This window comes from Gorilla gorilla, chromosome 19, assembly GCF_029281585.2.
Source record: "Gorilla gorilla gorilla isolate KB3781 chromosome 19, NHGRI_mGorGor1-v2.1_pri, whole genome shotgun sequence".
NCBI classification, from domain to species: Eukaryota; Metazoa; Chordata; class Mammalia; order Primates; family Hominidae; genus Gorilla; species Gorilla gorilla.
Genome location: NC_073243.2, coordinates 87,911,700 through 87,939,608, shown reverse-complemented (window position 1 = coordinate 87,939,608; position 27,909 = coordinate 87,911,700). Strand labels below are relative to the sequence as shown.

The 27,909-nt window shown below is 35.2% G+C and overlaps 1 protein-coding gene and 1 pseudogene across 1 annotated transcript; one reads left to right on the top strand and one right to left on the bottom strand.

Moving 5' to 3' along the window:
* Positions 1-26,700, top strand: LOC129527880 (putative uncharacterized protein C5orf17). The gene is made up of 3 exons (XM_055366863.2): positions 1-449; positions 24,656-24,709; positions 26,440-26,700. Exons 1-3 carry the CDS (start codon positions 423-425, stop codon positions 26,641-26,643), a joined length of 285 nt encoding a protein of 94 aa, XP_055222838.2. The 5' UTR covers positions 1-422; the 3' UTR covers positions 26,644-26,700.
* Positions 20,850-20,956, bottom strand: LOC115931338 (uncharacterized; annotated as a pseudogene).
* Positions 26,701-27,909: the final 1,209 nt, after the last annotated feature.

Here is a 27,909-nt window from a genome sequence, read left to right as displayed (position 1 = left end):
GGGTGGGCGTGGGCTTGGCGGGCCCTGCACTCGGAGCAGCCGGCTGGCCCCGCCTGGGCCGAGCAATGAGGGTTTAGCAACCGGGCCAGCGGCTGCGGAGGGTGTACTGGGTACCCCAGCAGTGACAGCCCACCGGCGCTGGGTTGGATTTCTCGCTGGGCCTTAGCTGCCTTCCCTCGGGGCAGGGCTCGGGACCTGCAGCCCGCCATGCCTGAGCCTCCCACCCCCTCCGTTGGCTCCTGTGCGGCCCGAGCCTCCCCGATGAGCGCCGCCCCCTGCTCCAGGGCGCCCAGTCCCATCGACCACCCCCAAAGGCTGAGGAGTGCGAGCGCGCGGCGCGGGACTGGCAGGCAGCTCCACCTGCAGCCCCGGTGCGGGATCTACTGGGTGAAGCCAGCTGGGCTCCTGAGTCTGGTGAGGACATGGAGAACCTTTATGTCCAGCTCAAGGTTTGTAAATACACCAGTCAGCACCCTGTGTCTAGCTCAGGGTTTGTGAATGTACCAGTCGACACTCTGTATCTAGCTACTCTTGTGGGGCCTTGGAGAACCTTTATGTGTAGCTCAGGGATTGTAAATACACCAATTGGCACTCTGTATCTAGCTCAAGGTGTGTAAACACACCAGTCTGCATCCTGTGTCTAGCTCAGAGTTTGTGAATGCACCAATGGACACTCTGTATCTAGCTAATCTAGTGGGGACGTGGAGAACCTTTGTGTCTAGCTCAGGGATTGTAAACGCACCAGTCAGTACCCTGTCAGAACAGACCACTGGGCTCTACCAATCAGCAGGATGTGGGTGGGGCCAGATAAGAGAATAAAAGCAGGCTGCCTGAACCAGCAGTGGCAACCCGCTCGGGACCCCTTCCACACTGTGGAGGCTTTGTTCTTTCTCTCTTTGCAATAAATCTTGTTACTGCTCACTCTTTGGGTCCACACTGCTTTTACACTCACCGCAAAGGTCTGCAGCTTCACTCCTGAGCTAGCGAGACCACGAACCCACCAGAAGGAAGAAACTCTGAACACATCTGAACATCAGAAGGAACAAACTCCAGACGCGCCACCTTAAGAGCTGTAACACTAACCGCGAGGGTCCAAGGCTTCCTTCTTGAAGTCAGTGAGCCCAAGAACCCACCAATTCCGGACACGATAGTATCTCATTGTGGTTTTGGTTTTCATTTGTGTAATGATCTGTGATACTGAGTTTGATATAGGTTTTTTGACCACATGTATGTTTTCTTTTGAAAAGTGATTGTTCATGGCTGTTGCTCACTTTTTAATGGGGTTGTTTTTGCCCTGTAAATTTGTTTAAGTTCCTTATAGATGCTGGATATTAGATCTTTGTCAGATACATTGTTTGCAAATATTTTCTCCCATTCTGTAGGTTGTCAGTTTACTCTGTTGATAGTTTCTTTTGCTGTGCAGAAGCTCTTTAGTATAATTAGATCTCATTAATCAATTTTTACCTTTGTTGCTGTTGTTTTTGGTGTCTTTATTATGAAATATTTGTCAGTTTCTATGCCTATAATGGTATTGCCTTGTTGTCTTCCAGGGTTTTTATAGTTTTGAGTTTTACATTTAAGTCTTCAATCTATCTTGAGTTGATTTAAATATAGATGTATGTGTGTGTGTGTGTATATATATATATATATATATAATGAAAGAGGGGTCCAGTTTCCATTTTTTGCATATGGCTAGCCAGTTACCCATTTATTGAATAGGAAGTCCTTTCCCTATTGCTTATTTTTGTCATTTTTATCAAGGATGAGATGGTTGTAGGTGTGGAGACTTATTTCTGGGGTCTGTATTGTGTTCCATTGGTCTACGTGTCTGTTTTTATACCAGTACCACACTGTTTTGATTTCTGTAGCACTATAGTACAGTTTCAAGTTGGTTAGATATGCCTCTATCTTTGTCCGTTTTGCTTAGGATTGCCTTAGGCTTTGTTTATTTGTTTGTTTCTAATGAATTTTAAGAGTTTTCTTTTCTAGTTCTGTGAAGAATGACATTGGTAGTTTGACAGAAATAGCAAATCTGTAAATTTCTTTGGACAGTAAGACCATTTTAATTATATTGATTCTCTCTATTCTCAAGCATAGCATGTTTTTCCACTTGTTTATGTCATCTTCTCTGATTTTTTGAGCAGTGCTTTGTAATTCTCATTGTAGAGATCTTTCGCATCCCTGGTTAGCTGTATTCCTAGGTGTTTTATTTTTTTGTATCCATTATAAATTAGATGACATTCCTGACTTGATTTTCAGCTTGGCTGTTGTTGATATATAGGAATGCCAGTAATTTCTTTTTTTTTTTTGAGATGGAGTCTTGCTCTTTCGCCCAGGCTGGAGTGCAGTGGCGCGATCTCGGCTCACTGCAGGCTCCGCCCCCCGGGGTTCAGGCCATTCTTCCGCCTCAGCCTCACGCGTAGCTGGGAGTACAGGTGCCCGCCACTTTGCCCGGCTAATTTTTTGTATTTTTAGTAGAGATGGGGTTTCACCGTGTTAGCCAGGATGGTCTCGATCTCCTGACCTCAGGTGATCCGCCTGCCTCAGCCTCCCAAAGTGCTGGGTTTACAGGCGTGAGCCACCGCGCCCGGCCGCCAGTAGTTTCTTATGTTGATTTTATATCCTGAGATGTTGCCAGAATTGTTTATCAGCTGGGACTTTTGGCCTGAGACTATGGGGTTTTCTAAATACAGAAACATGCCGTCTGCAAACAGGGATAGTTTGACTTCCTCTCTTCCTATTTGAATGCCCTTTATTTCTTTCTCTTGCCTGATTGCCCTGGCCAGAACTTCCAATAGGAAGAGGAATGTTGAGGAAGGGCACGCTTGTCTTGTGCTGGTTTTCAAGGGAAATGCTTCTTGATTTTGCACATTCAGCATGATGTTGCCTGTGGGTTTGTCATTGATGGCCTTTTTTTTTTTTTCTTTTTTTGAGGTATGTTCCTTCAATGCCTAGGCTATTGAAAGTTTTTAACATGAAGGGATGTTGAATTTTATCAAAAGTATTTTCTGCATCTATTAAGATAATTATGTAGTTTTTGCCTTTGGTTCTGTTTATGTGATGAATCACATTTATTGATTTGCAGATGTTAAACCAAACTTGCACCCAGGGAATAAAGTCTACTTGATCATTGTGGATTAGCTAGCTGTCTGATGTGCTTCTGAATTCAGTTTGCTAGTATTTTGTTGAGAATTTTTACATCAATGTTAATCCAAGATATTGGCCTGAAGTTTTCTTTCTTTTTTTTTTTTTTTTTTTTTTCGCTGTGTCTCTGCTAGGTTTTGGCACCAGAATGATGCTGACTTAATAGAATGAGTTGGGGAGAAGTCCTTCCTCCTCATTTATTTGGGAATAGTTTCAGCAGAAATGGTACTAGCTCTTCTCTGTACATCTGGCAGAATTTGGCTGTGACTCCATCTGGTCTTGGGCTTTTGTTAGTTGGTAGTCTATTTGTTACTGGTTCAATTTTGGAACCTGTTATTTGTCTTTTCAGGGAATCAGTGTCTTCCTGGTTCAGTCTTGGGAGGGTGTATGAATCCAGAAATGTATCCATCTCTTCTAAGTTTTCTAGTTTGTGTGCATAGAGGTGTTCCTAGTAGTCTCTGATTATTATTTGTATTTCTGTGGGGTCAGTGACAACATCCCATTTGTCATTTCTAAATTTGTTTCTTTAGATTTTCTCTCTTTTCTTCTTTATTAATCTGCCCAGCCACCTATCCACTTTACTATTTTTTTCAAAAAGTCAACTACTTGATTTGTTGATCTTTTGAATTTTTTTTGTGTCTCGATCTTATTCAGTTTAGCTGATTTTTTAATGTCTGTCTTCTTCTAGCTTTAGAGTTGGTTTGCTCTTGTTTCTCCAGTTCCTTTAGCTGTGATGTTAGGTTGTTAATTTGAGATCTTTCTAATTTTTTGATGTGGACATTTAGTGCTATAAATTTCTCTTAACACTGCCTTAAATCCCAGAGATTCTGGTAACTTGTGTATTTGTTCTCATTAGTTTCAAAGAATTTCTGTTTTATCCTTAATTTCATTATTTATCTAAAGCCATCCAGGAGCAGGTTACTTACTTTCCATGTGTTTGCATATATTTGGGCAATTTTTAAATTATTTATTTCTATTTTTATTGTGTGTGGTCCAAGAGTGTGTTTGGTGTAATTTCAGTTCTTTCACATTTGCTGAGGATTGTTTTATGACTATATGATTGATTGTAAAATATGTGCCTTGTGGTGATGAGAAGAATGTATATTCTGTTGTTTTGGGTGGGGAGTTCTTCAGAGGTCTATGAAATCTATTTTGTCCAATTTTGAGGTCATGTCCTGAGTATCTTCTGCCTCGATGATCTAAGTATCAGTGGAGTGTTGAAGTTTCCCCCTATTATTGTGTGGGAGCCTAATTCTCTTTGTAGGTGTCTAAGAACTTGCTTTATGAATCTGGCTGTTCCTGTGGTAGTTGCATATGTATTTAGGGTAGTTAGGTCTTCTTTTCAAATTGAATCCTTTACCATTATGTAATGCCCTTCTTTTACTTTTTTTTTTTTTTAATATTTGTTGCTTTAAAGTTTGTTTTGTCTGAAATTAGGATTGCAACCCCTGCTTTTTTTTACTGATTTCCATTTGCTCAGCAGATTTTCCTCCTTGTCTTTATTTTGAGCCTATGGGTGTCATTGCGTGTAAGGCTGGTCTCTTGAAGACCACATATCAACAAATCTTGCTTTTGTATCCAGCTTGTCACTCTGCTTTTTAAATGAGACATTTAGCCTATTTACATTCACAGTTAGTATTGATATGTGTGGATTTGATCCTGTCATTGTGTTATCAGCTGGTTATTATGCCAACTTGTTTGTGTGGTTGCTTTACAATATCACTTGTCTGTGTACTTAAGTGTGTTTTTTTATTGTCTGGTAATGGTCTTTCTTTTTCATATTTAGTGCTTGTTTCAAGATCTCTTATAAGGTGGGTCTGATGGTAACAAACTCTGTCAGCATTGGTTTATCTGAAAAAGATCTTATTTCTCGTTCCCTTTGGAGTCTTGCTTTGGCTGGTATGAAATTCTTTGTTGAAGACTTCTTTTTTTAAGAAGCTTGTAGAGTTTCTGCTGAGAGGTTCACTGTTAGTCTAATAGGGTTCCACTTGTAGGTTACCTGCCTTTTGTCTCTGGCTGCCTTTAATATGCTTTCATTTCGTCCTTGGAAAATCTGACAATTATGTGTCTTGGAGATAATCTTCTTGTTGTAGAATCTTGCAGGGGTTCTCTGTAATTGCTGAATTTGTCTGTCGGCCTGTCTAGTGAGACTGAGGAAGTTTTTATGGATAATATCCTGAAATATGTTTTTTAAGTTGTTTGGAAAGTTTAATAAGGTATCTGAACATAAAATTAATATAAATTGCTGGTGTCTTTCTATACATAATTGACAAATAAAATTAAATTGTTCATTTCTTAGAAGACACAAAACACAATTGTTAAAAATGTGGAGAAATTCATCTATTTATATTAGAAAATATAATATAAAGGTATCAATTTTCCTCAAGTTTATTTGTACAGTCAATGCCATTGATTTCAATAAGATTTCTACAGAATTTTAAAAATATCTATTAAGAGGATTTGAAATGCATTTGGTAGATTTTATGCCCAAGTATCTATCTAATTACAAAATTAGAAAGAGAAAATAGTAGATTTTACATCCAAGAACAGGCAAAATACTGCCGCAGAAAAAACTAAATGTGGGATTTGCCCTAATACTTATTGAGATGTGAAGCTGTAGTTAATTCTTAGAAAACTGATAGGAAATACTATCGGTACAAGAACAGACAAGATAATAGTTCAGTGGAATAGAAGTGTATTAAATTTATTGGCTGGGAATGTTTGCTGACACCTGTAATTCCAGCACTTTAGGAGGTTCAGGTGGGTAGATCACTTGACATCAGGAGTTTGAGACCAGCCTAGCCAAAATGCAGAAACCCAATCTGTACTAAAAGATACAAAAATTAGCTGGGGGTGGTGGGATGCACCTGTCACTCCAGCTGCTGGGGAGGCTGAGGCAGGATAATCACTTGAACTCAAGAGGCGGAGGTTGCAGCAAGCCAAGATCATCCCACTGCACTCCAGTTTGGGTGACAGAGCAAGACTCTACCTCAAACCAATAAATAGATAAATAAATTTCTTATATCTTGCTGATATGACAAAAGTATCCCTATTACGAATACATAAAGACAATAAGAAAGTGCAATTAAAACCAATAGAAAGTGGGAAAAGTCAGGAATTTACTTTCTGTAGAGAGGAGTCACATAGAGGCAAGCATCATTGATAATGAAGACATTAAAATAAAGGTCATAAGATAAAATTTTATGACCATTTGATGGAGAAAATTAAAACATTTGAAAACATCAGATGTTGAAGTAAATGCTGATGAATGTACAAGTATCCATTGATACAACCACACTGGCAAAGAGTTTATTACTGTATGATTTTATAAAGATGAGGAATTACATGCTCTATACCTTAAAATACTGCTTCCACTTCTTTATACAAGAACAATTCTTTCACGCATTAACTCAGAGATTTATACAAGTATATTCTTATCAGCTATCCACAGTAGCAGAAATTAAGAAACATAGAGGCCATCAAGAGGAGATTTTTACACTCAAATAATGTGATTTGCCACATTTATCCAAGTGAAAGAATTACAAAGCAAGTACTCTAATATAAATAAATATTTATGTACATAACATTAAGCATAATATTAACCCACTGGAAATAAAATCAGCATATAAACTCATATAAATGTAACATAAAATATAATATATATACATATACCCTATAAACAAATACATAAAAATTATATGGACAAATTCCTGGACACATACACCCTCCCAAGACTGAACTAGGAGCAAGATGAATCCCTGCATAGATCAATAACAAGTTCCTAAACAACTGAGGCAGTAATAAACGCCTGCCAACCAAAAAAAAAAAAAAAGCCCACAACCAGAGGGATTTATAGCTGAATTCTACCAGACGTACAAAGAGGAGTTGGTACCATTTCTTCTGAAACTATTTCAAACAATTGATAAGCAGAGATTCCTCCCTAACTCGTTTTGTGAGGCCAGCATCATTCTGATACCAAAACACAGTAGAGGTACAACAACAACAACAAATTTAGGCCAATATCTTTGACGAACATCGATGTGAAAATCCTCAATAAAATACTGGCAAACTGAATGCAGCAGCACATCAAAAAGCTTATCCACCATGATCAAGTTGGCTTCATCCCCAGGATGCAAGGCTGGTTCAACATATGTAAATCAATAAACATAATCTATCACATAAACAGAAACCACATTATTATCTCAATAGGTGCACAAAAGGCCTTTGATAACATTCAACAACCTTCAAGTTTAAAAGTCTCAATAAACTAGGTATTGATAGAAGATACTTCAAAAAAAAAGAGCCATTTATGACAAAGCCACAGCCAATATCATACTGAATGAGCAAAAGCTGGAAGAATTCCTCTTGAAAACCATCACTAGACAAGAATGCCCTCTCTCACCACTCCTTTTCAACATAGTATTGGAAGTTCTGGCCAGGGCAATCAGGTAAGAGAAATAAAATGTATTCAGATAGGAATATAGGAAGACAAACTGTCTCTGTTTGCAGATGACACTATCCTGTATCTAGAAAATCCCTTCATCTCAGCCCAAAAGCTTAAGCTGATAAGCAAATTCAGCAGTCTCAGAATACAAAATCAATGCCAGAAATCACAAGCATTCTTATACATCAACAACAGACAAGTGGAGAGCCAAATCATAAATGAACTTCCAATAACAATTACTACAAAGAGAATAAAATACCTAGGAATACAGCTAACAAGAAAAGTGAAGGACCTCTTCAAGGAGAACCACAAACCATTGCTCAAGAAAATCAAAGCAGGCACAAACAAATGGAAAAACATTTCATATTCATGGATAGAAAGAATCAATATCATGAAAATGGCCATACTGCCCAAAGTAATTTATAAATTCAATGCTATTACCATTAAACTACCAGTGATGTTCTTCAGAGAATTAGAAAAAAACAACTGCTTTAAAATTAATATGGAATAAAAAAACAGCCTGTGTAGCCAAGACAATTTTAAGCAAAAAGCACAAAGCTGGAGGCATCATGCTACCTGAAATCAAACTATACTACAAGGTTACAGTAACCATAAGAACATGCTACTGGTACAAAAACAGACATATAGACCAAAGGAACAATACAGAACTGAGAAATAAGACTGCACATCTACAACCATCTGATCTTTGACAAACCTGACAAAAACAAGCTGTATTAGTCCATTTTAACACTGCTGATAAAGACATATGTGAGACTAGGTAATTCCTAAAGAAAAAGAGGTTTAATGGACTCACAGTTCCACGTGGCTGGGGAGCCCTCACGATCATGGTGGAAGATGAAAGGCAAGTTTTGCATGGCAGCAGACAAGAGGAATCAAAGAGAACCAAGTGAAAGGGTTTTTCCCTTATGAAACCATCAGATCTCGTCGGATTTATTCACTACCACAAGAACATTATAGGGCATACCACCTCCATTATTCAATTATCTTCCACCAGTACCTCCCACAACATGTGGTAATTATGGGAACTACAATTCAAGATGAGATTGGTGGGGAGGGGACACAGCCAAACCATATCACAATCAATGGGGAAAGGGTTACCTATTTGATAAATGGTGCTGGGAGAACTGTCTAGCCATATGCAGAAAATTGAAACTGGACCCCTTCCTTACACTTTATACAAAAATTAACTCAAGATGAATTAAAGACTTATATAAACCCCAAACTATAAAAACCCTAGAAGAAAAATCTAGGCAATACCATTATGGACATAGGCATGTGCAAAATTTCATGATGAAAACATTAAAAGCAATTGTGGCAAAAGCAAAAGTTGACATATAGAATATAATTAAACTAAAGAGCTTCTGCACAGCCAAAGAAACTGTCATCAAAACAAACAGACAACCTATAGAATGGGAGAAAATTTTTGCCATGTATCCATCTGACAAAGATCTAATATCCAGAATCTACAAGATACTTAAACAAATTTACAAGGAATAAAATGAATAACTCCATTAAAAAGTGGGCAAAGGACATGAGCAAACACTTCTCAACAGAAAACTTGCATGAGGCCAACAAACATATGAAAAAATAACACATTAAAAAATGCAAATCAAACAACAATGGGATACCATCTCATGCCAGACAGAATGTGATTTTTAAATAGTCAAGAAACAATAGATGCTGGTGAAGCTGTGGAGAAATAGCAACATTTTTACACTCTTGGTGGGAATGCAAATTAGTTTAACCATTGTGGAAGACAGCGTGTTGATTCCTCAGAGACCTAGAACCAGAAATACCATTTGACCTAGCAATCCCATTACTGAGCGTATACCCAAAGAAATATATCATTTTATTATAAAGATACATACATGCATATGTTCACTGCAACACTATTCACAATAGTAAAGACATGGAATCAACCCAAATGCCCATCAATGATAGACCGGATAAAGAAAATGTGGTATGTATACACCATGGAATACTATGCAGCCATATAAATAAATGAGAGCATGTCCTTTACAGGGACATGGATGGATCCAGAAGCCATTATCCTCAGTAAACTAACTCAGGAACAAAAAATCAAACACCAAGAGTTCTCACTTACGGGAGCTGAACAATGAGAACACATGGACACATGGAGGATAACAACACACACTGGGGCCTGTCATGGGAGACTGGGAGGTGGGTGAGCATCAGGAAAAATAGCTAATGCGTGCTGGGCTTAATACCTAGGTGATGGGGTGATAGGTGCAGCAAACCACCATGGCACATGCCTACCTATGTAACAAACCTGCACATCCTGCACTTGTATCTCTGAACTTAAAATAAAATAAAAAAATAAAAAGATTGAACCAAAATTTAGGGTAGCATTTACCTCAACCAAAGAAAATCTTTAATATGAAATGAGGTAGAATATAAAAACAAATATAACTTCATACGTATGTTCATATTTTCATGCCATAATGGTAGTTCAGGAGGGATGTTTAGTTCAATATTAATGAGTCTATGATATAAAATAAAGTATAAACATACATAGATAATGTATGAAAGAATAAAGTTTTAGAATCCCTGGCCTTTGAACTAATAATATTTTTTATATTTTAAAAGTTTTATAAAAAACAAGAAATGTGTGGCTAGGGTATATGTGACCCACAATACATAGATTATTTTATCTTTTACAAAAATACAAAAAAAAAAAACTTTGCCAAACTCTTTTCTCAACATGAAGATAACTTACTCACTGGAAATTACTTTTACATTTTTCTTCATCCTTTCATAGATATTTTAGGTATTTGCAAAAATACATGTATATTTATTCACTTTTAATAATAAAGTGTTGGATACTATAGTTGTATTCTGAACAGTACTTTTTAACAACGTAACAATATATTTTGCAATATTTCAAATCATTGTATATGAAAGTGACTAATTCTTTATAATAATTTTTTGTATTTCAATACATAAATACAATATGATTTTTTAACATTGTTCTTTCTTAAAGGACATTTAGATTGATTTCCATGTTTTGGTGTTTTAAAACGATGCTCTTTATCTCTCACAGGTGAGATATTGTAAATACAAACACTTCTGGTACAAGGGTTATGTGCATGTCTAAATTAGACACATATTAGCACACTGCATTTTTAGAGGCTATACAAATTTGCACTTCACTGGCAATGAAAAATAATGACTATTTACACTATTTTATGACTAGTGTACTCGTTTTCAGTAATCATCTCCAATCTGTTTGGCAAATATAAAAATTCCTTGTTTGTTTTTTTTTTAATTGACAATCCTCAATGAAAATAGTTTAGATTGGTGCTGTTTGTAAAAAGCAGTTCTTCTGGTTTGGATTTGTTTTGATCATCTACTTCTATAGGAATGTGTCTGATTTAACTTTGTTTCTACCTTTTAAGGTAAGATTTGGTAAATTATGTACTTTTAGAAAACAGATTTCATTGAGGTGATCTACTTCATTTCTATAGCATTATCAAACTAATATGTCATGGCCAAGTGTAGTGGCTCATGCCTGCAATCCAAGAACTTTGGAAGGATTCTTGAGCCCACGAGTTCAACACCAACCTTGGCATCATAGCAATACACAGTTTCTACAGAAAAATAAGCTGGGCATGGTGACCTGTGCCTGGAGTAGCAGCTGAGGTGGGAGGATCGCTTGAGCCCTGGAGGTCGAGGATGCAGTGAGCCATAGTCATGACACTGCAGTCCAGCCTGGGCAACATAGTGGTGCCCTGTCCAAAATAATAGTAATAATAATAACATAATGTATCACAACCTTTTAAATTTCCTCCTTATTTTGTTTTGTAATCAATTATTACACATTAGCAATATGAATTTTTCTCAATATGTAAATTTTTAATCTATTTTTAATCATTATTTGGATTCTTATTCTAATTTCTAGTTTATTAACTTATTATTTTTATTTTTATTAGTTATGCTGTTTTGTTTTCCTTAGTAGTATTGTGTTTTTCTAAAGAATTTAATTGATTGCATGAATCATGTAATTTTCTTCCCAATTTATTCAGTTTATATTTAATAGTGTAACTTTTGCTTTCTTTTGCTAACTTTTGCTGTTTTTTAACCCATTTATATATTTTTACATGCATAATTTATTTTTATGTTCTCACTTATGATGGAGTAACTGGTATCTGAATGACCCTCTTGGGAAAATAATTTATAAAATTAGAGAAATTATATTTGAAAACATATTTCAGGGATTATACATCATTTATCTACCTGTGGTCTCTGTGAGAAGGGAAAAATCACAAGATCAACTCCATATTTTCTCTGGCTCTTAGCCTAGGGACTCTTCCTCAACTATATGCAGCAAGCTGATTCCAATAAGAGCATGATAGACCTGCTGAGGTAAGGAGACAAAAAAACTTGTGACAACTGAATCAGCTAGAATGCACAGAATGCAGTGTTGAAGGTGAAAAGATATGGACAAGAGGCAATCTAGGGGCCCCTGCAACTCTGCAGCTTAGGACCAAACTGAACATGCATGCACAAAGCGAGATTATCCAAGAAATACCAGAGAATGGCAACTCTGTAGTTGGAAACCAAACAGAAACACTACAGGTTGGGCAGTATAGGGTTAGACTAGTGCCTAAAAGTATGGGACATGAAAATTTTGGCTTGCCATAAGATCTCCTTAATATCTATTGCTGACTTTGCAAATAAATTTGCTTTGAGTAAAACAGTGCCATATAAGTAAAATATGCTCTAGATATTAAGCAAAATGTTTTTAAGTGATCAGTGTTTCAAAGAATAAATCAAAATTAGTCTGTTCTCACACTGCTAATAAAGGCATATCCTAAACTGGGTAATTTATAAAGGAAAGAGATTTAATGGACTCACAGTTTCACATTGCTAGAGAGGCCTCACAATTATGGCAGAAGGCAAAGGAGAAAGAAAGGCACATCTTACATGGCAGGAGGCAAGAGAGCTTGTGCAGAGGAACTCTCATTTATAAAACGATCAGGTATAATGAGACTTATTTATTACCCTGAGAATAGTATGGGAGAAACTGCCCCTATGATTCAATTATCTCTGCCTGGCCCCACGCTTGACATGTGGGGATTATTACAATTCAATTTGAGATTTGGGTGGGGACACCCATATCAACACTGAATAATGAAAATACCTCATATCAAAATGTAGGAAATTTGGCTAAAATAGCATTCAAAGAAAAATTTGTATCTTTAAGTATTTGTAGTAAAAAAAAAAGAAGAAAAGTAAAAAAAGAATCATCTAACAAACAACAGAAAAATTAGAAAAGCAACTTAGTGAATAAGTAAACAAGTAAATAAGCAGATATAAATAAATGCTAAAAATAAAGAAAAAAATGAAAAACAAAACAAATGAACTAAGCCAAAAATAGTCTTTTGAAAAGATAAATAACATTTACAACCAAATATACAGACTGATAGGAGAAATCAAAAGGAAATGTAAGGGTTACTAAAATTAGGAATTAAAGGGAGAATATCTCTGTAGAGTATTGAAATATTAAAATATTAACTGAGGATAATATAGATAGCTTTATATCACTAACTTCAAAAAAAAGCTCAGAATAATTCCTCCTCAATGATACATTAAAACATTTGACAAAATTCAGTATATCCATTCATGATAAAAAACTCTCACAACAGTAGGTATTGAAGAAAATACCATCAAACTTTTAAAGGCTATCTCAAAAACCATATGGAAAATATCAACCTTAATAGAGAAAAAGTGAATAACTTTTTCCCAAGATCATAAGCTAGCAAAAAATACTCTCTCTCTTCAAGGATATCCAATCACGCAAGTAGGTTTACTTACTGTACCATACTATAGAGAAGGTTCTAGGTAGTCTATTAAAGTTAAAAAGAAATTATACATATTGGAAAATATAAACGTAAAATTTTCTTTATCTCAGATGACATGGCTGTTTTTGTAGAAATGAAAAGCAACAATGATAACTGTATTCGTCTGTTCTCATGCTGCAAATAAAAACATACCCAAGACTGGGTAATTTAAAAAGGAAAGAGGTTTAATTGACTCACCATTCCACATGAATGGGGAAGCCTCAGAATCATGGTGGAAGGCAAAGGTTCATATTACATGGTGGCAGGCAAGAGAGCATATGCAGGGGAACTTTGTTTTATAAAACCATCTGATCTCATGAGACTTATTCATATTATGAGAACAGCACGGGAAAAGCCTGCCTCCATGTTTCAATTACCTCCTACCAGTTCCCTCCCATGACACGTGGGGAACATGGGAGCTACAATTCAATGTGAGATTTGGGTGGGGACACAGAGCCAAACCATTTCTATAACCAAAACAAGAAAATTGCTAGAATGATTAAGCAGTTTAATAAAATCACAAGTTACAAACTGAATATAGAGAATCAATTGCATGTTTCTACAGTAGCAGCAAATTATTGGAAAATAAAGTTTAAAACTGCCATTTACAATAACATTAAAATCAAAATGTTTCAGAACACATTTAATGAAGTATGTATAAACCTCTAAAATGGAAACTGCAAAGTATGTTAAGGGAAGTAAATAATATCTAAATAAATAGAAGTGGTAGCTAGATTCTAGGCTGACCCTCAAGATTCATGCCTACTGATATATATGCCCTATGTAATCCCCATCCCATAAATATGGGCAGGATCTGGGAATATGATGGGTTATTACTCCTGTGGGAAGATCATTATATATGGCAAATGTGAAGGACTTTTGTAGACGTAAGGTCCCAAATCAGGTGACTTTGACTTATTAAAAAGGAAGATTGGCTTTCCTAGTTTTCTCTGACTTAAACAGTGTAAAATATTTAAAAGAGAGATTAGACACTTTCTAAAGAAAGAGATGCTCTCCTTCTGGTCTTAAAAAAGCAAAGAGCCATGCTGTAAACTACCCGTGGATCTGGGAAGCCTCCCAGTACCAAAGGCCTCAATCCAATCACAACCAGGAACTGAATTTTGCCAACAACTGGAATGATCTGAACAAGTCCCAAGCTCCTCGTGAGAACACCATCTGCGCAACATTTTGATCTCAGCCTAGTTAAGACTCTGAGCAGAAGACCCAGATAAGTCATGCTAGGGTTTCTGAATCATAAAAACTGTGAGATAATAAACATATATTGCCTTAAGGCAGTAAAACTGTGAAAATTTTTATGTATTACAATACAAACTAATAAAATAGAGACGTATCACAATCACAGAATGAAAGACTTCATATTATTATAATTTTCAATTTCCAAAAATCAATATGTAAATTAAGGCAATCCTAATTAAATTTCAAAAGGTTTATTCTAAAAAGTGACAAATTGGACTAAAATATTTTAGGAAATGCAAAAAGCCTAACATTTCTAAAATCATGTTTGAAAAAGAACATACAAAATTGAGGGATTCACCTTTTCGAAGTTCACAACTTACCATAAATCTAGAGCAGTTATCATAATATCTCATTCTCACATGATACATAAATAAATCATTGTATAAATTAATAAATACAGAAATACAATCCCAAAGACACCACTGATTAACTTTCAACAGAGGTGCCAAAGTAATTCAATGTACCTTGATACCTTAAAGATAGCAATGTACCTAATTAGGTAGGTGAAGATTGAAGTTTATTTTTCCACACAAGTGTCTACCTTTAAACAATGTGGAACAAAGTAGATATTTGCGCGAAAAGACGAACTTCAATCTTCACCTATGGTGATACACAAAAATAATTGAAAATGAATTGTAGACATAAATTTTAAAACCACAAATATTAAACACCTACACGACAACATAGGAGAAAATCTATGCAATCTTGGTAAAGGCAAAAGTTTCTTAAATAGCATACAAAAAGTATTACCAAAAAGGGCAATTTTGATAAATTGTACTTTATCAAAATAAAACTTTTTGCTCTTCAGTAGATACCATAAAAAATAAAAAAACATGAATGGATGAGTCATAGTCTAGGAGAAAATATATAACACAGTACTTCCATCTACAATATTCAAAAACCTCCCACAAATTAAGGAGATTAAAAAATCCTATGTCATGTAAAGCACTTGCATAAACATGTCCCAAAAATAATATGTAACTGGAAAATATTTACCTGAAGAGAACAGTGACATTATTGGTCACCAAAACACTGCAAACTAACATCCTTGGAATATATCACTTATATTAACTGGTATGCTAAAGTTAAAAGGGTATCAACTGCAACATTTCATAAGGATGTAGAACACAGAGCTCTCACACACTCCAGAGAGTGTCAATAGGTAAATTTATTTTTATTTTTCTCTTTGGAAAACTGGCTGACCCTCTTTAAAAAGTAAGCCTAAACTTATCATATGACACAGGAGTCAAACATCTAGGTATTTTTCCAAGGAAAATGAATATATATGCTCATAAGATCACTTATAAATGAATGTTTGGAGCCCCTTTAATCATAATACCAAACACCATATACAGACTCATGTCCTACAGTCCATCCAAAGATAAATGAATAAATAATTTTGGTATAATCCCCCAATAATATGTAACTAAGAAGAAATGAAACATAGAAATACTGATAACCATGATAATATGGATGAATTTTACAGACATTATGTTGAGAGGAAGAAGCCAGGTACATAAAGGTATTTGTTGTTTGCTTTCATTTTTATTAAATTCTAGAACGATCGTAAAATCAATAATTAGGGATCCATTGCCCAAGATGGAGTACACAGGTGCGATCTTGGCTCATTGCAACCTCCACCTTCTGGGTTCAAGTGATTCCCCTGCCTCAGCCTTCCGAGTAGCTGGGACTATAGGTCCCCATCACCACGCCTGGCTAATTTTTGTATTTATAGTAGAGGCGGGGTTTCGCCATGTGGGCCAGGCTGGTCTCGAACTCCTGACCTCAAATGATCGACCCACCTCGGCCTCCCAAAGTGCTGGGATTACAGGCATGAGCCATTGTGCCCAGCCTAAGACACACACACACACACACACACACACACACACACACACTTGACTTAATAATATCTGCAGTGGGTTCATTTTTGCTGGCTTTATTTTCCCTAATTTGTCAATACCCGATTAATTTTTGAACTCATATATAGGTTTAACAACCTGTAAGGCAATCATTTCTCATTTGGACCTTGTGATAAGTAAATCATCAAATGCCTTAGGAGTTTATAAGTCAAGACAAATACTGCTACATGCTTCTTGAGTTAGCTATCCTGTTATAATCCCATTCTCAGTTGATTTTTTACACCATAGCAGAACTTATAAGGTTCTTCGTCCATGTGAAAGTTTTGTTGCCACAGCTTTAAATTTGTTCATCTTATACTGAAGTTTTTCAGTTTATTCAATGTTAAAAAAATTAGTCATTATGTCAGATTTAAAATTATTTATATTTATGCATTTTAACTAAAATTATCATTTTGTGGAACAAATCAAATATTAAATATTGAATTTGCTGCACGTTTACCAAATGAATGTTACTATCATTTGACTCACTGTATTTACAATATGAGATATTTGTTTTTTTCTTATAGTAAATGAGTCAGTTTTTCTTGCTTATATTCTTAAAAACACCTGGAATTTTAAAAGTTATTTTAAAAAGCAGGATCAATATTCATATAATTTCATATACCCATACATAAATTCTTGCTCATAATAAATGAAATCTTACAGTTGAAAGTAAATTTAAAAATCATCAAATAACAGCTGGTGAAATTGAAACCCTGCCTTAATATATAACTCAAACACTTATCAGAAAACATTTGCAAACTCAAGGTAGGATAGTGTGAAGGAAATATTTTTTAAAATAGGACTCCATGTGAATTTTAGATAGATTTTTTTTCTAATTATGTGAAGAATACCATTGGTAGTTTTATAGGAGTAGAATTTAATCTATAAATGAACTAAATCTATAAATCTATAAAATGACGTCTTTTGGCCTAGGAACAGAGCTCCTCTTAAAGACTTGCTGGAAAAAAGCTAGAGTGAAATTCTATTTTGCTCCATCTCTCTTACCTTCTGACATTCTCTCAGTGGCTGAAATCAACATCTATCTTTGTCCTATTTGTTTCTGTCATATAGATCAATACTCTACAACAGAAAGCAGAGTGGAAATTTTAAAAAATACATCAGTTGTCTTAGAGAGGATCATTTTTCTTAATGACATTTAATGTTGCATACAAAATAGCAAAACAAATTATTTTGAGAACACATAAAAAATTTAATTTGTTCTAATTGACTATATGTTAGATCACAAAATACTTTTAAATTCACAATAAAATCATACATTTACTCATGAATTTACTGATACATCAAATACTTATCAACTCTCCACTCTATACCAAATATGACTTTAGTCCAAGGGGATGAAACAGGGAGTGAACTCCCTCTGACTACAAAGTTGCTTCCCTTTAGCTTATACCCTGTGTGGAGACACAGAGAGTGAAATAGCTAATCTACAGAAGATCACTTAGAGATAGATGTGGGAAAAATTGGAGAGTGTAAAGGGATTTCAAGAGACAGGGTATGATGTGGGGGATTTATGTTTGTTAGATTGACTAAGGGATGCCTCTCTGATTAGATGGCCCACTAACAGTGTATTAATTCCCCAGCCCTGCCATAACAAATTACGACAACTAAGTTGTTTAAATAAACAGAAATTCATCATCTCCCAGTCCTGGAAGCTAGAAATTAAAAACAGAGGTTTCAGCAGGGTGGTACTCCCTTTGAAACTCTGAGTGGAATGATCTTTTGCCTCTTCCTAGCTTGCTGGTTTAGGATGTCAATGCTTGGTTGGAAGATGATACACCACTTCAGTCTTTTACTTTGTTGTCACATCGTGTTCTCTGTGTGTGTCTCTATCTGCTCTCATAGTATTCCCCTCCTGTGTCCTCACAATATCTTTGTATAAGGAAACCAGTCATATTCGATCAAGAGCCCACCCTGCTCCATTATGACTGCATCTTAACTAATTACACCTACAATGACCGTATTTCCTTTAAGGTTATATTCTGAGATACTAGGGGCTAGAAATTTGGGGGGTAGCCACAATTCAAATCATAACAAACAGTAAGCTTAAGTACAGCAGGAACTGAGCCATGAGAGGGTCTGCAAAAAGAGCATGACAGGTTGATATTATTGCTCCTAATGCAAAAACTCACTTGCAGTGTACATGTAGACTTACCATTCGTTATAGTTTTCCCAAAATAGTTCTAGTTTATTGCTGTGGTCTCAGTATAAATTTAATAGATATCGTTTAACAAAAAACTGCAGGCACCCTCATTGGACAAGAAATTACATGTTCTTCCTATGTGTAAAAAAACACAAGAAGTTCAGTGTCACTGTAACAGAGTGAGTATGGAGGAGATTATTTTACAGAGATGGTGATTCAACCATCTCTGTAAATATGTATATGATTTTGTTTTCCCAGGTAAGGTCTTTGCATATAATTTTGCATCTCTTGAGAGGGGTTTTTAGCAAAAAGGTAAAATGATATATTTATTGAATTATAACACATGGAGAAAATCTGCAAAAATCTTACCTATAGCTTAACAAATGGTAAAAAAAAAAAGTGAATATATTCAGGTAATCATTACTAAGTAATGGTTAGTAATGAGTAAGGTCAAGAGATAGAGCATTACTAGCAATTTTGAGGTTTCTCCATCGTCCCTTCCTAAATATTTCTCCCCTTCCTCACATAAACACCAAATAATTTATAAATTTTAAACACATGGAACCAAACTGTGGGTATCACTTTGTGTTTGGATAATTTACAGTCCATATGATTGCTAGATTAATGCATATTGTTATAATATAATTTAAGTATGTATATCACTGTATTGTATTGTTTCTAATTTTCAACTTTTATATGGTAATGTAAATAATCTTGTATATACATTTGGTGTAAATCAGAAGTGAAATTTCTGAGTCATAGGGTATTGGTATGTTTAGCTTTAATGAATGCCAATCAGTTTTTTGAAGTGGCTGCATCAATGTATACACTCCATACAGTGTAAAGTAGTTTTATGGTTTTATATTTTCACAAAAATTAGTATTGCCATCTGTATTGTTTTATTTCAGATATTCTGATATTTATCAATTGTTATCTTATAATGATCTTAATTTGTATTTGTGTTTTCATAATTATAAGATGTTTGATTAGTGATGTTTGATTTTGTTTAGTGAACATTTGGCCTGGCTGATTTGGGAACTGTTACCTCAATGTTTTGTTTTGTTTTGTTTGTTTGTTTGTTTTTTCAGTGTAAAGAGGTTGTTTTTAATTGTGTATATGTAACATTAGACAAAACTGTTTAAAGTCAATAAATTTTTATTCAAGGAATTCCATGTTGTGATTTCTTCCACTGTCCATTAAGGTCACTTTAGATCCTCTAAAGAGCTGTAGTCAAAAGATTTATCTTCACGTTAGCCGTTTTTAATGAAATGATGCTTATTTTAATCCAGTTGTCCTTTTCAGCCCATAATTCTTTTATTTTGGTTTCTGTCATCTCCTTTTGATATGGATATACTGATGAAGACTTCAAAATTCACCAAGAATCTTTGGGATCTAATTTCTTCAACCAATTTACTTTAGGGTCCTTTTTACTGTTGGTGGTGGATCTGCTTGGTTGTCAATTTGGCACCCTCTCTTAACATGTATGAGTTCAAATCATATTCATTCCTAAATGATCACACTCAAGAATAGTACAGATGTGTGGAAGATGCCAATCCCTTTAACTCCAGACATCATGTTCTCAAGATAAAAGCCTTTAAACAAAAAGCCATCGTATATATGGTCAACATGGAACTGGAATGGAAAATTAATACTGCTGAGGATTTCCCTCATATTCCATGCTGTTTAACTATCTATTCTACAGTCCTAGAATCAATATTTTTTTATTAAGAGACAGGGTCTGTCTTTATTACCCAGGCTGGAGTACAGTGGTACCATCAATGCTTAGTGCAGCCTCCAACTCCTGTGCTCAATCCTTTTGCCTCAGCCTCAGCTTCCTGAGTAGCTGCAACTACAGGCACGTCCCAATACCCAGCTAATTTTTAAATTTTTGTGGAGATGAGGTGTTTGTTACTATCTTGCCCAGGCTGGTCTTGAACTCCTGGTTTTAAGCAATACTCCCACTTTGGTGTGGGGATTGCAGGCTTGAGCCACTGTGCCTGGCCTGGAAAAAACCTTTATGGCTATCAATACTCCCATCAGTTAACTGTCTCAGGTATCATAATATCCCTTCTTACATGTATCAAAACTCATACTGAACAATAAGTTCTGGGTTGCAGAAGAGGATTTATGTTTTGCACCTGTCCATAAGTCTTCGTCCACAAGACCTCAATGTTTTTGACTATCATTGTAGTAAATACTCTATTATTTAGTTAGTTTCTATTAGTAACTGTTACTGTGTACATGTGAATCCTTTATTGGAAATAATTTTTAGAGTAGCTTTTCCAACTCTGTTTCTTGCCCATTAACTTTATGTCCTTTAAAATTTTCCTATTTCAGGCCAGGCGTGGTGGCTCACACCTGTAATCCCAGCACTTTGGGAGGCCGAGGTGGGCGGATCACGAGGTCAGGAGATTGAGACCATCCTGGCTAACATGATGAAACCCCGTCTCTACTAAAAATACAAAAAAATTAGTTGGGCGTGGTGGCGGGCGCCTGTAGTCCCAGCTACTCGGGAGGCTGAGGCAGGAGAATAGCGTGAACCTGGGAGGCAGACCTTGCAGTGAGCCGAGGTAGCGCCACTGCACTCGAGCCTGGGCAACAGAGCAAGACTCTGTCTCAAAAATAAATAAATAATAAAATAAAATTTTCCTATTTCAAAGTTTAAATATATTCTCTTCTGCTATCTTGTAGAGGTCTTATTGTAATTTCCATCTTTACTTCTATCACAGTAAAGGGTGTTATAACAAATTATCATAGACTGGGTGGCTTTTACAATAAACATTTATTTTTCACAGTTCTGGAAGCTGAAAGTCCAAGATCAGTGCCCTAGCATAATTGAGTTCTGGCGAGGGCCCTCTGTCAGGTTGCAGCCAGCTCACTTTCTTTCTTTTTCTTTCTTTCTTTTTTTTTTTTTTTTAATCCTCACATCACAGAAAGATGACAGGCTAGCGCTCTGGCCTCTTTTTTTAAGGGCACTAATTGCATTCATTAAGGGTCCACCCTTATGGCCTAATTACCACCCAAAGGATCCAGCTCCAAAGAGGATCATATTGAGGATTAGATTTTAATATTGAATTTTTGGGGATACACAATATTCAGTCTGTAACTATATATATATATATTATACTGTTTATACTGTAGGATTGTTTATACTGTAGGAGAAAATTTAAGTTTATTTTATTATAGACATCAAATAGTCTAGTATCCTAAAAGTTTGTAGTTTCAACTGTGTCATAAATCACGTATCTTTTTTTGTGAAAGTGTGTACTCACTGGTTTATTCTACTGCTCTGTCTACTATGATACCAATAAAACATCCTCTTTGTGTATTTTTAAAATAATTTTAAAGCAGATTTATTGGAGAAAAATTCAAACATTTTAGAATGTAGCTGTTTACAGTGAATAGTCAATAGTTTTTAGTGCAATCATAGAGTTGGGAAACCATCACTACAATAAATTTTAAAACATTTTTATTCACACAAATAAATTAGCAGTCACTAATCATTCACCACTAATTGTGCGTTGAGAATTTTAGCAACAATATTCCTAATAAATATTGGTCCGTAGTTTTCTTTGCTTGTAATGACTTTGTCCAATTTTGTTATCAGGTTAATATTGGCTTCTTTAAGTGAATTGGGAAGTTTTCCCTTTCCTTCTATACTTTGGAAATGTTTGTACATATATGAAATTAGTTATTTAAATGTTCTGTGGAATTCACCACCGAAGCCACCCGAACCTTGGATTTTTCTTTTGGGAAGTTTGTAAATTGCAAATGCAACGAATTTTACATATAAAATATATACATACTTTGTAATTCATTCTTGTTAGTTCATGCATTTTAGGAATATGACCATTTCATCTATGTTATCTAATTTGTTAGCATATAATTCTTTATAGAATTCCCTTATAATAATTTTCAATTTTTTAAGTTTATTAGTAATTTCATTTCTGATTTTAATGATTTGATTTTGACTTTTTTCTGGGTCAGTATAGCTATAGATTAGCCAATTTTGTCGATTTTTTTCAAAGAAGAAAACTTTTGATTCATATATTTGATTGCTTGTCTATTCTCTATTTTATTAATTTTCACACTGTTATTCCCCTGCTTCTGTGTGCTTTGGCTACAGTCTGTTTGTCTTCAAATGGTGCCATAAGTTGGAAAGTTAGATTATTGATTTGAGTTTGCTCTTCTCTTTTAGTGTAGATATTTACAGCTATAAATTAATGCTGTAAACACTACTTTTATTGTAGTCCATAAATTTGGGCATGTTGTGCCCTTACTTTCATTTATCTCAAAGTACATTTATCTAGTTTGATTTATTTCAGAAAAACTTTCTAGTTTCTCTTTTGACTTTTCCTTGAATTCATTGGTTTTTAGAAGTGCATTCTTCAATTTCCAAATATTTGTGATTTTACCAGTTTTGTTCTGTTAATTTGTAATTCCATTTTGTGATTGAAGAACATACTCTACATGATTTTGACGCTTTTAAATACATTTAGATATGTGTTTTGATAGATATGTTAGATATGTTTTAAACGCATTTAGATACGTGTTTTGTCTAGGGTGGAGAATATACCATGTGCATTTGAGAAGATTATGTATTCTGCTGTTATTGAATAGTGTGTTCTATAGAAGTTTGTTAGGTGAGGTTGATTTATAGTATTGTTCAAGTCTTTTATTTTCTTGTCAATTGCCTGCCTAATTGTTATACCCATTATTAAAAAGGAAGTATTTAAGGCTTTATATTGTTGTTGAATTGTCCATTTCTTTCTTCAATTCTTCTAGTTTCTGTTTCATGCATTTTGGAACACTGTTGTATTTGTGTATATTTTTATAATTCTTATATGCTTGTGATGGATTGGCTTTTATCATTATAAATTGTCTTTATGTCTAGTTATGTCATTTATGTCTTATAGTGTACAGTGCCTAATATTACCATAGTCAATCCATATTTCTTATGGAGAAATATTTATATTCTTATGACATAAATTTTACCATTCTTTAACTTTCAATGTATTTGTGTCTTTGCATCTGAAATCTAAAACGTGTCAGCTGTAGATAGTATATAATTAAATCTTTTTAATCAACTCTGGCAATCTCTTCCTCTTAATTAGATTTGTAAATTCTTTCAAAATTAATATTATTCATGTAGTGTGCAAATTCCTCTGCCATTTCTATTTTTATATGACTCGTATTCTTTTTTTCTACATTCCTCCTTTATTGCTTTCTTGCATTAAGTGAATATTTTCTTGAATGAATTTTAACTCCTTTAATATCTTTAATTTTTTATTGTATTTTTTGTCATTTTCTTAGTGTTCCTGCCAGGGCTTCTAAATACATCTTATTACATGTACTTATATAAAAGTAATTCTGTTGAAACAGAATTATTATCCTCATATGTCTTTATTCCTACTTTTTTGAGGGGGGTATTATTGTTGTATACATTAAATGTACATATGTTAAAAATTTAACAATGTAATATTATAACTTTACAGAATTATATCTATTTGAAAGAGGCTGAGAGAAGAAATAAAAGCAAACATATATTTACAGCATTTGTTAACCTTCTTATTTACCAATTATTGTTCTCTCAATTTGTTTTTGTAGATTCATTACTATCTATGTCATGTCATTATTCCAGTACAGCTTTGTTCTTACCCACCTACTTTGTGTTGTTATTGTCAATTAATTTCATTTTTATATGCTGTTGTTCTAACAATACAATCATAAATATATGTTGTTTTTACAATGCTCTTTACATTAGTTATGAGAAAAAGGAGAATAGATAAGCATCCCTGCTGTATTTTAGAATGTCATAATTACCTTTACTGGTGCTCTTGATTTTTGTCTGTTTGTTTGTTTTCAGTTGCAGTCCATAGGCACTTGCTTTAACCGTGAAGAATTACCTTCAGTACTTCAGGTAAGACACATCTGCTAGTTATGAATTCTCTCAGAATTCATTTCTCTGGAGGCATTTTTATTTTATTAATTTTGAGAAATACTTTTGCTGAATATAAGATTTTTGGCTTACATTTATTTTTCAGCATTTTGAATATATAGGTCCACTATGACTTTCATTGTCCATGATATAAAGGTAGCTATTAATATTATTAGAGTTTCCTTGTACATGATAAATTATGTTTCTGTTATAGTTTTCAAATTTTTCTTTTTATGATTTTGACAATTTTTATAATATGTGTGGGGGGTGGTATCTTTGCACATTTCTAAATTTTAGTTTGTTGGGCTTCTTGTATGTAGATTAATTTATTTTTAATTAAATATGAAGTTTTCAGCTAGTGTTTTTGATCTCCTATCCTGGATCACCTAATATGCATATGTTTGCATGTTTAATACTTTTTTATGTTTCTCCAAGACTCTCCTCATTTTTCTTCATTGATTTTTCCTTATTCTTCAGCACTCGTAATCTCCATAGATCTGCCTTCTATTTTGGGAATTCTACCACTTCAAATATACTATTTCCACCCACCTTATTTTCATTGTAGTTGTTATTGTTTGCCACCACATGGGTGAGCTGGAGTGAGAGTAATCAGTATGCCACTGTCCTTGGATACACTTGGAATAGAGCCTCCTTACTATAAGTGGGGGATTGATTAAAAAAGGAAACTGTAATTTTGTAGCAATAGTTGTCAGATTATACATTTCAACTCAGAACTAGGGGGATGAGAAATGATGCTTACTTGCCCTATTCTCATGAGGTGCTCTTTTCTTTTATTAGGAGCCAAAGGGAGATGGAGCCTAATTTTTTTTACTTGTTTTAGTGGAGCTTCTCTCATGCAAATATGTTTCAGAAAAGAGGATAGGTGGAAGTGGAAAGAAGTGCATCATGGCTCAAGTGAAGCAGACTTTAACTGTTCTTGTTCAGATCTACAAGATTTGGTAGTTTCTTTTAAAAAATGTTTCTTCACTTGCTATATGCCCTTAGAAGAATTTTCAGATGATATAAATTGTTAGTTTTTTTAAAAAACTTTTTTGTTAGTACAATTGTTTTACTGGGGAGTAAGTACATAGAACTCTTTAAGCTGTATTTTTGGAAGTTGTTAGGTACAGTAAGTTCCTCTTCAAAGAGTCAGCTTGTTCAGCTTCCCTGTTCTTTGTTCTCTATTTTCAAAGCCTAACTTCCTCGTTCTTTGTACCTCCTTGCCCCTAGTTACAGTAAACAACCTTCCTGCCAGTCTTAAACTATAATGCACATCTGTTCCCTTGGTTACCCACTCTGCAACTGCCCTTCCTGCCAAAACTATTCTTCCTGCGCAAACCACTCGTCCTGCCACTGTAACCCACATCCCTGCTGTATTTGAAATAGCCAATTGGGATTAGCTTATATTGTGTGGTCCAGCCCCAGCCAGTGTGAACAGGACACAGAAGCAGTGACTAACCGTTTTATGGATAAAAACCCCTTCCCTCCTTTGTTCGGTGTGCTCTCATAGTAGCCAGAAGTGCGAGTGGCACCCTTCTGCAGAAGTAAATTTGCCTTGCTGAGAAATCTGTTGTTTGAGTGCTCGTTTTCCTTGCAACTCTGAGCTCTTATTTTCAGCAATCTGGGGGCTTATCTGGGATTCCCATTCTCCTATGGGGAAAGGGTCTCCGGTAACCTCTCATGAGGAGACTTATTGCACTGCCTCATTGCAGTGGCCTCAGGGTGAGGAATCGGGAGCCACCAGTGTGACAAATAAACCTGGACTCTCAGCAATGAGGAAAGAAACAGACCAACAAGTTGGGGAAAGAAGGCTCACATACTGCGGTGACCAGGTAACTCTGTTCACAGACCAAGGTAAGAAACGTCGCAAGAGTGACAAACTACTTCCTTGGTGGTTGGGATACCTTGAAGGTTGAAAGCGTGTGAATAAGATGCACAATTGAGTGAAAAGCGAGTGTTGAGTCTGCATCTGTGGTTCCATGGTCCCTTCATATGGCTTATGGCAGTGCTCCTCTAAAGGAGTCTGGGTCAGGGGTTTATACTGACCAACTAATGCTAAGAGAGACCCAACGCCTGAGAGGGAAATGGCCAGAGAAGGACAAAGCGAATGAAGAAGAGTGCAAGAAACCTCCACCAGGGGGCGTTGAGCCTCTAGGAAAGGAAAGGTGAGAACTCTCCAGTAGGGTATGTTGAGCCTCACACAAACCTCCAGTAGTGGGGAAGGCAATAAATTTCCAGTAGGGGAAATTGAGCTCTGACATGCTTTCTTCTACTTGTTCTAGTCTATTGTTGAAACTTTCTACTGCATTTTGTATTTTTCTAGGTGTATCTTTCATTTCCAGAAGTTGTGGTTGTTCTTTCTTTATGGTAGCTATCTCTCTACAAAATTTTTAATTCAAATCCTAGATTGTTTTTTGAATTTCTTTAATTGGTTTTCAACTTTCTCTTGTATCTTCTTGAGGAGGTTAATAATCAACCTTCTTAATTCTTTATATGGCACTTCAGAGATTTTTATCTTTGTTTGGATCTATTGCTGTGGAGCTAGTGTGATTTTGTGGGGGAGTTATAGAGCCCTGTTTTGTCATGTAAATGCCCTAAATGCTCCACTTAAAAGATGCAGAATGGCAGAGTGAATTAAAGAAAAAACACCAGTCAAATATCTGTTGTCATCAAGAGATTATCTAACACATTAAGGATTCATAGAAACTTGAAGTAAAGGTGTGGAAAAAGATATTCCATGCAAATGGAAACCAACAGTGAACAGGAACAGCTATTCCTACATCACACGAAACAGACTTTAAAGCAACAACAGTACAAAAAGACAAAGAAGGACATTATACAATGATAAAATGATTAGTTCAACAGGAAGATATTACAATCCTAAATTTATATGCACCTAACATTGGAGTTCCCAGATTTAGAAAATAATTGCTACAAGATGTATAAAATTGAATAGACAGCAACACAACAATAGTGGGGGGGACTTCAATACTCCACTGACAGCACGAGGCAGATTATTAAGAGAGAAATTCAGCAAAGAAACAATGGACTTAAACTATACCTTAAAACAAATAGACCTAACAATTTTTTACAGAACATTCTTCTGAACAACTGCAGAATAAACATTATTTTCATCAGCACATGGAACATTTTCCAAGATAGATCATATAATAAGCCAATGG

Bases quoted from the DNA above. Each gene is read 5' to 3' on its own strand.
- LOC129527880 (XM_055366863.2), top strand. From the start codon at position 423: ATGGAGAACCTTTATGTCCAGCTCAAG. The intron at 450-24,655 runs GTTTGTAAATAC...GTTTGTTTTCAG, and splicing joins ACCTTTATGTCCAGCTCAAG to TTGCAGTCCATAGGCACTTG. The intron at 24,710-26,439 runs GTAAGACACATC...GCCTCATTGCAG, and splicing joins AATTACCTTCAGTACTTCAG to TGGCCTCAGGGTGAGGAATC.